Source organism: Eulemur rufifrons, chromosome 13 (assembly GCF_041146395.1).
Source record: "Eulemur rufifrons isolate Redbay chromosome 13, OSU_ERuf_1, whole genome shotgun sequence".
Lineage (NCBI taxonomy): Eukaryota > Metazoa > Chordata > Mammalia > Primates > Lemuridae > Eulemur > Eulemur rufifrons.
The window spans coordinates 11,618,989-11,631,022 of NC_090995.1; the positions used below are offsets into that span (position 1 = coordinate 11,618,989).

Genomic DNA, 12,034 nt, shown 5'->3' on the forward strand with positions numbered 1-12,034 from the left:
TGCTACTGCCTGTGCCCTCTCCACCTGGCCTTCACAGCCACCAACCCCCTCGGTCCCACTCCCTGAACAGTTTACTTGCCGGGTTAATCATTCATCCTCCTGGCTGTTCCGTGAGCGGATTTGGAATGCGAGTGCTCTGACCCCGGCTGACCCCCCCAGGCCTCTGCGTCCCTTCCCGGCCACTCAGCAGGCGTTTTACAAAACTGTGAGGAGTGTAAAAAAGGTCCTCCCATCAAAAACATCATGACTCTAACTAGCATGGCCTAGATAGGTAATCTCTTATTGCTGAAAGAACTATTATTAATTATTAATTATTTCTGCCGTATAGTTCAATTTTTTTTTTTTTTTTTTACCCTGTGTCACAGCATGCTACTAAGAAAATAAAGAGCCACAAAGTGGAACTCAGCACCACCAGGGCAGAGCAGCGCTGCGCTTGGAAGCACTTTTACCAGCTGAGTAACTCACTGACCCGAGCCCTGGTGTGGAGGGAACGCTTGTAATTACAGGATTTTGGAGCTGGGAAGTTAGGACTATTTTGTCCAACTTTCTTATTTCACAAGTGAGGAAAACTAAAGGCAAGGGAAGTAAAACTGCATGTTCCAGGTGACATGGTTGGTCTGGGTCTAAGACAAGACCACATAGCCTCTTTTTTTTTTTTCTTTTTTTTTGAGACAGAGTCTCGCTCTGTTGCCCAGGCTAGAGTGAGTGCCGTGGCGTCAGCCTAGCTCACAGCAACCTCAGACTCCTGGGCTTAAGCGATCCTCCTGCCTCAGCCTCCCGAGTAGCTGGGACTACAGGCATGCGCCACCATGCCTGGCTAATTTTTTCTATATATATTTTTAGTTGGCCAGATAATTTCTTTCTATTTTTAGTAGAGACGGGGTCTTGCTCTTGCTCAGGCTGGTCTCAAACTCCCGACCTCACGCAATCCACCCGCCTCGGCCTCCCAGAGTGCTAGGATTACAGGTGTGAGCCACCGCGCCCGGCCAACATTGCCTCTTAATTAACCCCCATTTGTACATATGCCAATTATTCATCATAAGGATTATTCATAAATGGTATTTTTACTGCCTTGCTGGGTCACTGAGTCAACTCTCTTCATTAGAAGACAGACATATACAGCCTGATTCGGGGAGTAGCTAAAGTGAGGCCAGCACTCAGATCTGAAGAACCATTAATGAATAATTACTTTTCTCAGATCCTGGGCTAGACACTTACATAAACACTGCCTCAAAAACAACTGAAAAGCAACCCAGTGTGAAAATAAACAAAAAAGAAAGAAATAGAAAGACAGAACAAACAAAAACTAAATTTTTCCAAAACTAAATTAGGGTTTTGAAATCTGAATTTTCGGATTTGACGTTTAAGCAAGAAACCAGTGTCTGTCAGTTAGCACTGTGCATAGAGAAACAACTGTTGATGGGTGGCTTAAGCAGAGAGCACAAAGTTGAGGTACCTAAATTCAATATTAAACTTTTTATTAGGCTAAGGAGTTAAAAAGGAATGTCTACTGTTCCCATGTCCATTGGTTCCCTGCCCCTATTTGAATATTAGTTATAAATTCGCTTTAATTAAAGAAAAAAAGTCTATAATCCACAGCCCTACATTTTATGATTTTCATTTTAACAATTTTTAATTTCTAGCAGATTGAAGAGCCAGGCAAGCTCCTCAAGTGTCCCCTATATTTTACTCAAATGTTCACTATTATAATGGCAAAAAGGGGACATTTTGCATATATAGGCAACCTGAACAAAGATGAGCCTAAGGGCCTCACGAAAAACTTTAACTTTTTAAAAACACAGGCTATGAAACTGCCACAGTGAAATGTCTTCTCCGTAACAGTCACATTTAAAATACACCCCAAGGTGGTACGCTGTAACTGACAAATCAGGGTGATGTATCACTTTCTTTTCTGAATTTCTTTACAGATGCCAACTAATCGAGTGGATTTCATTTAGGATTAACAAGGTCTGGGTTCCATAACTAAGGTAGGAAGGAAAAATGCGTTCTCTTATGAAAGGCAACTATGGCAGTTCAGATTATTTTAAGAGCTTTATTGAGATTATCAGTCACATACTATAGAATTCACCCATTTAAAGTGGACAATTCAACGGTTTTCTAGTATATTCACAGATAAGTACGACCATCACACCATAGTCAGTTCTGGTACATTTTTATCCTCTCAAAAATAAATCCCCTACCTTTTGGCTCTCACCCTGCTAACCCCTTATGCCCCCATCCCAGCTCTAAGCAACCGCTATTCTGCTTTCTGTCCCTATAGATTTCCCTATTCTATACTTTCTTATGAATGGAATCATAATGCGTGATCTTTTATGATTGGCTTCTTTCACTTAGCACAATGCTTTCCAGCTTCATTCACGTTGTAGCGTGTATCAGTACTTCACCCCCTTTTATGGCTGAGTAATATTCCACTCTATGGATTTATCACATTCTGTTTATCCATTTACCTGTTGATGGACACTTGGGTTGTTGCCATTGTATTTTTTCACTTGATTGTGTCAATTCAGGTATTTTTGAAGGACTCAAAAGATTATATTAATTCTGATTTTCATACGTTTAAAACTTTTGCTTTTCGTATACTGAAGAATATACTATCAACAAGGCACAGACTTGTAATTATAGGTTATTACCACAGTCGAAGTAATAGATCATACCGGTGAGCTGTAACAGAGGAGGAAGATACAGGTTTCTTCCCAGTTCTGGTACTCACAGTGTGACACTTGCTATGTTTTTCTTTCTCCCTGGGTCTTAATGATTCAATCCACAAAATGTGGGGGTAAAATAAAACACTGGTTTAACAATATTCCAAATCAGTGGAAAATTTACTTTCAATGAAATGTTAAGTGGAATCTTAATAGATAGTATAAATAAAAGGGTTTTTCAGTCATATAAATTTATTGTTTATAATTAACATTTATAACATTTCTTTAAAATTCAATCAATAAGCATAGAATTCATTAATATCAATGGAAACATTTGAAACCCAAGATTATGGGTGACAGTGGCAATCTCTTATCCAGGTCAACATTCAGTTTGGTTCTATATTCTGTATCAACTTTAGAAAATTTTGATATTCAGAAGAATTACAAAGGATTTCTTAACAAATTAAATGAATACTTTAAAAGCTTGCCTTGCAATCTCATAATACTCTCCTATTAGACAAAGAGGGAAGGAGATGTATTCTTGGAAGCATTATTTCCATTATGAGTGGCCTATACTAAAATACATCTCTTTAAAAGTAAATTTGAATCAAGCATTTGTAAAATCCCTGAAGTATGTCTCATAGGATAAAGTACGTAGACCAATCAACTACTGGAGTGTCCCTTCCAGGTTCACGAATTTGAAGATTCACATATACATCTTGCCCAGTCCCCCTGGGATTATTCCTGGGATTCTGGACTGGCGGCACTATGTGTGGACACTGATTTGGAGAAGCTAACTGGGTCTATTCATTTTTCTTAAGGAAATGACAGATGGAAGAGGAGGAAAGGGAGAAAATAACACACTTAATGAAAATAACCCTCAACAAAAACACTTCTCAGCAGATAGAAATGATTCTGCTGAACCCAGGAGACCCAGAAATCTATGACAGAGGAGAGAAGAGGGTCTTTAAAAACAACAGGAACTTTGAAAAGATACATGCTCAGGCCCCCACAATCCTTGACCCTGGAGGTTCTGGCAAACCTCTACCAGTTGAGTGTGTATACTACATGTACAGAGGTCCCCATACCCACAGGGGACATGTTCCAAGACCCCAGTGGATGCCTGAAACCTTGGATACTACTAAATCCTATATATACTATGTTTTCTCCTATATATGCATACCTATGATAAAGTTTAATTTATGAATTAGGCATAGTAAGAAATTAACAACAACAAAATAGAACAAATATACAATATACCATAATAAAAGTTATGTAAATGTGGTCTCTTTCTAAATATCTTATTGTATTGTAGGTCTCAGCATACAATTTTTCTCCTTACATCGAGAACTTCTACCTTTTCACATAACGAAAGCATTTTATAGCTTCTCTTTGGCATATCCAAATTGCCAGTTTCACTACTCTTGCACTTTGGGGCCATTATTAAGTAAAATAAGGGTTCCTTGAACATAAGAACTGGGATACCAAGATAGTCGATCATATAACCAAGATTGCTACTAAGTGTCTAATGGGTGGGTAGTGTGTCCAGCATGAAAATGTGGACAATTGCATGATTCACGTCCCCGGCAGGACGGCATGAGATTTCATCATGCTGTGCAATTTAAAACTTATGAACTGTTTATTTCTAGAGTTTTTCATTTAATATTTTCAGACCGCAGTTGTGCAGGGGTAACTGAAACCATGGATAAGGGGGGACTCTTTACTGTATAAACATAAGGAATCCTCTGCTAACGCACTGAGGTGGCGAGCTCAGCCCCTGGGCCTTTTTAAGTATTTTACATAGTGACTTACTAGTCATTTAGGGTTATGAATAGGGTAACCGTGTATGTTGTCATCCAAACTAGGACACCGTGAAGATAAAAGTAGCACAGTCACTAATTAGCCTGGAACGATAGCTGTAAACCGGATTGCTACCAGGCAAACTGGAGTATACGGTCACTTTGGTTAGGAACCTCCTCCTCCCTAACAGAAGATACGGCTAAAGAACAGACAATTTACAGACATGTATCATTAATCTAGTAAAATAGCAACACGTCTTCAATGAATCTTTACTATGTCAATTTTAATCTAGCTTATCAACTTTTTAAACTAAGCTTTCAAAGTTGTTCTAAAATGTAAACAGTCAGCCTAAGAAGCATCTAATACATTTATGGGAAAAACTCAGTTTCTCAGTTTGGGGTGCTGACTATATACAAAAGAGAATATAAAATAAATATGAGAATTGTCATTGGTTTATTAAGTGTGAATTTGATTTAATACAATTTATTTTAACTGTATCAACATAAAAAATGTAGGCTTTACATCTTTGGAAATACATTTTGGTCATAGATAAATATTATTGTGTCTTTAATTTTTGGCTCCATCTGCTGAATTTTTTTCCTTTAAATAATTTTTCTGTTTACATTGTTCTATTTCATATTTCTTAATAGACCAAGATCACAACTTTTGTCTTTTCTTCCTCTATTTAGTTCTATTCTTTTTAGCTTATTCTTCATATGCTGCGTTCTTAATACGATATTAACTACAATATTTTTAAAACTTACTATCAAATCTATAAACTGATCCAAAGCATTTTTCTTTACTCCAGTAATCATCCAATTCTCAGCCAAAGGTTTGGCATTCCACTTTGATACCACTGAGCACCTAGGGGCTGGGATCCCCTCTAGACCTACCAGCCAAAATGTTTTTGCTTCATATCTAAACTAATCTACATTTATACTATGCTACCCATAACTATTTATAGTTAGTAAAATGGGAAAATGCAAAACTAAATGAAAAACATCATCCATTAATATAATTCAACATATTCATGGAAGGAGCTTGGTTATAAACGACATGGGATCTAAATTAAACCTCTAGGAGTCACTTAGATATGTGTCTAACAATAATGTTGGACAATTTACTATTTATCTTGACATTCACCCATTCGAATATAGGAGCTGATAGCAACGTCAGCTGGGGGAAACGGATGGAGGGGTTTAGTCTACCTTTCTGGGCTTCCATAATTTTTAAATGTACTCACCCCCGCCGAAAGGTCCCCATATGACTCGGCGGATGGACTTCACCCAGTCTTCCATATCATTCTGGGTGCTCGCCATGAGGAGGTAGCTCTCATGATTTGCTGTCATCCGATCTCGATCGCCTCCTGTAAAAACAGGGTAACACATTCAGCTGAAGATTCACCCAAAGATTCCTCATCATCAGCCTCCAAGGGAATCCCCTAAACACAGACTGTGCCTAATGCAGCCAGCGCTAGGTTCTACCCAACGAATTGGAAATATTCACCATGATTTCTAAATGGAACAAACAAACAAACAAAAAATCTGCTTAAAAAGGAAAAGCTCTTATGTTTCCAAGAGAAAGCTGGAGAGCAAATATTCCCCGAACAAAGCCTGGGTTTTTTGTCCTAGCAACAATCTGTAGGCCTGCATTAACTTATAATCCAATCTATTCACACGGAGCTGCTGAATAGGGAGAAACAGCAAAAACACAAAGAAAGACGGAGAAGGTGGAAAGTGGTCCACAGAGCTTGGATTTTCCTTTGAACAAGCGCTGAACCATCTGAGCACTGCTCCATGCACACACAGTGAAGCCACCAGGACATCGTGGCTGAACATGGGAGTTCTAGGAAATGGTAAAGAGCCACACACAACACCTTTGACCCAGAGTTCTTCCTTTGGCCTGTGTTCTGGAAGAGAAACCTTTTCCCACCTAGATCAAAACTTCAAGAGGGCAAACAAAGAGGGGGTGGTGGGAAAAAAAGAAGACACATGCCTGGCCAGCCACAAAGGCCAAATCAACACCCAAGATGGCGCCCACACATGAGAATGAGCTTCAGGAAACCACTGCAGCATCTCCATGCAAAATATTGACGCTTTCTCTAATATTTTTTCCCCAAAGAACAACCCACACACTTTAAAACCTTTATAATCTTTAACATCAACTTTGAAGCGCTAGACTCACAAAGCACAGAACTTAATTTCTTAGAAGTCTTTTATAGTGCATTTAAGTTTCCCTGGTGACTTAACTTTCCCACTTACAAAACAGGGATAACCGTATCTGACCTTGAAAGAGGTCTTGAGGCAGGGTTTTGCTATACCTTTTAGTTTTAAAAGAATATTTCGAAGACAAGTATCAGCAACTGCACTGCTTCGCCCTCTTTGAAAATAATTAGTTGTGCTCACAGAAGAAATAATTAAGGAAATGGAATAGTAAGGATTTAACCGAACTCTGATAATCTGTTAATATTATACTAACTTCTAAAGTGCTCAAATATGTATCAACACTTAATCTTCACTAAGTGTTGTAATCATGATGCCTTGGGTTGAATTAATTCATACTCAGGTGTTTTGTTTGGTTAAGCCATTGTTTGTTTGTTTGTAAGTGGCTCCAAATACCTTTATGAGGAGCTTGCAGGTTTCAAGGTACAACAGGCAGGACCCACGGCTCTCTGTGGCTCTCTATTCTTTCACACTCAATCTAACTCACACACAGCTCTGCAAGCTACAGGTATTTGAGTTTGTGACCTCTGCTTTCTATGCAAATGCCCTAGATTGAGAAAGACAACTATTCTAGCATTGATGTAAATTTATGGAACAGGTGAAAGGTCAGAGAAGTGCAGTAACTTTAAGCCCGTCCAGTTGAGCAACTAGAATTGGTGTTTTAAATTTTAATACAACTAGATGAGAGCAGGGGGAGGGGTCAAGAGACCACAGGAAATTGATTTCCTAATGTTGACAAATCTCTCCAAAGGAAACAAAACTGGCCTTCTGAAGTTATGGAGAACATTTCACTATTGGGAAATAATGATCTTTTTACACCTGCACGTCCGCCCCAGGTCAACCATCACTTTAAGCAACGTGCATCTGAGAAAGCTGAGGTTCAGGAGTCAAAGAAACCCTGTGAGAAGCACAATTTTATCTTGTATTAGCTGTGTGACCTCTAGGGAATTACATAACTCCTGGAAACTGAGTGTCCTTAATCATACTTTAGAAATAATAACTACATAGTCGATTTTTGTGAGTATTAAACAAAATAAAGTAAATAAAAATACCAGCACTGTGTTAGGCTAAAATAGAATCTTTGTAAATATTAATTCCATCCATGTAACTGCCTTCCACTCTTACCAATGCAAAAAGAACATATTACATTAAATCGACCTCAGAGATACTATGTCTAATAAATGCTTGGGAATAATCAGTCAATAGTAACAGGGATTTTTTTAAATGTTATCTTTCTGTGACACATATATATATACACACACAAATAATAATGCACACTACAATTATATCCTGCACATGTATGTAGACACACCACACAATATGCATATGCATGGCTGTATGACATTTATACATGGCAGAAGTAACTACATGGCCAAATAAAAAGATGCTTCCTTTGGCATGGCACAGCACTGAAAAGTATTAAGAATTCTGTATTCTGATCCACTTATACCACGGGACTGAGCCAAAGGAAATTATCACTGGAAATCAGAATATTATAATTATTGTCTTTGCCTGAAGGATGCTTAGCGATTCAGATGGCAATACCCTGCTGTGTCACTCCAGGCTTAGTAATGACAGTGAGTGACAGCCACTACACTTTGCGGCAGAGGAAAAAGAGAATGATAAGCGCAACTGGCCATCATCCCCTGACTTTTCATTTGATTCTTTATCTCTGCCAGTGCTACTCTGTGTCTGCCCCTGAATCCCATTTAGACTGCCAATCACAGATGTGAAATCCCACGGATACAGACCTTCATTTCTCAGTGGAATAGCAAGAGAAGGGGGGAAGATCTAGAACATCTTTTTCTGTGAATCTTGGTGGAAATACACATGCAATACTAAGAATGTGACTAAAACAATTATACAGATTTATATAGATAGGAACTAGATACTCTGTATTAAAAATAGGTGATTTCTAACTGAAAACATCTATTCTAGCGCATAACCCCTCAGTTCTAAGAGATACCTCAAAGAACTGAAAGCAGAACTACCATTTGATCCAGCAATCCCACTATTGGATATTTACCCAAAGGAAAAAAAGACATTCTATAAAAAAGACATCTACACTAGAATGTTTGTAGCAACACAATTCACAATCGCAAAGATGTAGAAACAACCCAAGTGCCCATCAATACATGAGTGGATTAATAAAATGTGGTACGTGTATACCATGGAGTTCTACTCAGCCATCAAAAAGGTGAACGACCTATTGTATTATCTGGGTGGAACTGGAGCCCATTCTTCTAAGAGAAGTATCACAAGAATGGAAAAACAAGCACCACATGTACTCACCATCAAATTGGCACTAACTGATCAATACTTATGTGCACATATGGAAGTAACATTCACTGGGTGTAGGGTAGGTGGGTGGGGAGTGAAGGGGATGGGTATATTCACACCTAATGGGTGTGGTGCATGCCGTCTGGGGGATGGGCTCCCTTGTAGCTCTGACTTGGGTGGTGAAAAGGCAATTTATGTAACCAAAGTGTTTGTACCCTCGTAAAATTAAATTAAAAGGGAGGTTAGAGAAATCTATGTTAAAGAAAAGGCACAGTTAATTCCCTCCCAAAATGTAAATATACATTAACCATATAAAAACTTTAACACTTTTTATAATTACAAAGTAATAAATTAAAAGATGATATTTTGATAAACAAATTTGAAAAGAATTCTTATTTTTTAAGAGAAATATTTGAAATGGCTTGCCAAGATATACATGCTCATTGCTTATAGAAGTATGGATAATATGCCTTATAATATAGCCACCAAAATAGGATTTTGAAGTATATTAATAAGTTTGTATTACACAAAAGTAAATATACAAGTTTTATATGTGATACTATCTCAATTTTTATGAGTAGAAAATCAGAAAAATAAGATACTAGATTGAAATATGCAATAATTTTAACAAGGGTTATCTCTGAAAGCTAGGATTGGGATTTTTTTTTTTTTTTGCTCTCCTTTTGGACTTTTCTGTATTTTCTGGATGTTCAACTATGTGTTGTTTTAAAACACATGCATTATTCCAAACGCTCCACCATGGATCATTTTGTTATCAGGGAAAAAAAAGAATTATTGTAAAGAACAAATGATAGGAATTGTACGGTGATGAAGGAACTAAATAATAAAAAGCCAAGGTGAGCTGGAAGGTAATTACCACCAACCTCAGTGCTGCTTAAGATTGCTTACTTTGAATTCTCATTAATTTACCTATAACCTCTTCTCTCTCTTTCCTCGGATACTGATCACCGAGTGCATTCTCAATGGAAGATTCGGGACAGGAGACTGGTGTTGCTCAAAGTCCAGACTGTAGCATGTAACTAGGACTTTCTCAGTGACAAAAGGCACTGCTACCATTACGTGCATTACCCTTCTAAAAATTATACTTTAGGAAACATTTTACTAAACTTATTGTGCGGAAACTTCCAAAAACACTCACTAAAGTGCACTTCTGCCATCTTTCTTTGGAGAAAAATAATTCTAAGCTGTCAATAAAATTGTGAGCTAAAAACAAGAACCATTTTTCAGAAGTGATGTATTTATAGGTGCATCATCCCCAGTTAACAAACTTCTAAAGACATGCAGTGAATTATTTGTTTGTATTTAAATTTTAAAACAAGTTGTACAAAGGAAACTTCGATCACAGACGTTTGAATTAGTTTTCAAGACAAGTTCACAGTATAGACCTGGGGACATTTCAGTGAACACTTCAGATGCTGTTAATAATTCCAAGGGTGAAATGTTTCCTCATTCCCAATTGCAAATCATGTCAAAACTAGACTATTGTGCATCCATTTTATTATTGGTTACAGAAAAGTATTTTAATGTTCTAAGTAAATAATTTTCACCCATAGACCTGCAAGTCCTTACTTTTCTTTTAAGCATTACTTTCTTCAAAATTTAGTTTGAGTCTTTATTGGTAGTGAAACCCTAATGATAAATTGCAAGAGTTACAGTAAATTCTGAAGCATATCAGTGGAAAATCACTGAGAGAGGAAAGTATTTGTTCCCTTTTATGGAGACTGATGCTTGGAAAACAACCCAAGTTATTATGTGAAGCTCAAACAACAAATTATAGGCTGCTATGGATACTGTCACTTCTTAATAAATAACAACAACAAAAATAACAACATAGCACATGATTCACAAAATAAAGGCAGAGAACAAATTGGCCTCACATTCAATATTACATTTAAGGTTTTCATAGATAGAGATTTTGTTACCTGAAAATTGAGTTTTGATGTGATTTGCCAATTGATTTTTTCCAAGCATCTTCCCCCAAAGATTAACTTAGAAAATATAAGAAGTGCATTTTGTCCACAAAAAGTTGTGTTCCTCTACGATAAGATACTTGAATATTTTAAAACCCCTAAACCAGAAAATGAGAATTAATTAAAATCTCAGTAGCAGGAAATATCATCCCATTTTTGTTGGTACCACACAACAAACACATTACTAAATGTTACTTGCGCTGTAATAAAATTAATTCTGTGACACATTCTGTCACACAAATTAGTTCTGTCACACATTTTAATTTTGTGACATTTTATAATTACTGCTTTATTTCTTATACCCCGTACTAGGTCATAATCTTTTGTAAGAAGGAATCATTATCATATAGGTAGCTCATAGTTAAGCTCAAAGTAGCTATAAATGAATACTCATTGGCCAATTATAGATTTATTGGTATTTATTAATTATGATAGGTTTCTAAGAATTAAGTTTAGAAATGATTTGTTGGGAGTCTGTCTCCTTGGTTACCGGTATATAAAGAACTGACCTAAGAATTCTATGTTGTACAAGTTACTTCTATCTTTCCTTTCCTCTAACTTCACTATAAAAGTGTTCAAAATGTGAACATTAGAGTAAAAGCGCTGCCTTGATCAAACTGCAGATACAGATATGCGCTTACAAAGAAGTATCGAAAAGTGGCTAAGAGTCAGGGAGCTCAGACTCTCTGGGTTCAAAATAGTCATTTTCTAGCTGTGAAATTGGTCACTTTTAACTGAGTGTATTGATGGCACCTTCCTCATAGCATTATTATGAATTAACTGAATGAATAATTAAAATACTTTGAATAGTGCTTGGGACATAGGATGCTCTGCTGTTATTATCATTGCCATGTATAAGAATTTTGATCTTAAATTTTTTCAATAAATTGTTTATAAATTGAATCCTTTAAAATGCAGGAAGGAAGCTTACTGTCAGACAAATGTTATTCTGAGTATATTTGTAAAGAAAAACTCCTTTAATAAAAAAGCAATTATTGGTTTATTTTTCGAGTAAATAATGATTTTCATATTGGTCATGTTTTTACCAGTAAAATTGTGATACATTTACTTTTCAATG

General features: G+C 36.9%; 1 protein-coding gene across 2 annotated transcripts in view; it reads right to left on the reverse strand.

Moving 5' to 3' along the window:
- Window positions 1–12,034, reverse strand: part of ARHGAP24 (Rho GTPase activating protein 24) — a 330,318-nt gene that overhangs the window by 38,271 nt on the left and 280,013 nt on the right. For both annotated transcript variants that reach the window (XM_069485543.1, XM_069485545.1), the window contains one exon: window positions 5,707–5,829. In XM_069485543.1, coding sequence (XP_069341644.1) covers window positions 5,707–5,829 — 123 coding nt within the window. The remainder of the gene's footprint in view (window positions 1–5,706; window positions 5,830–12,034) is intronic.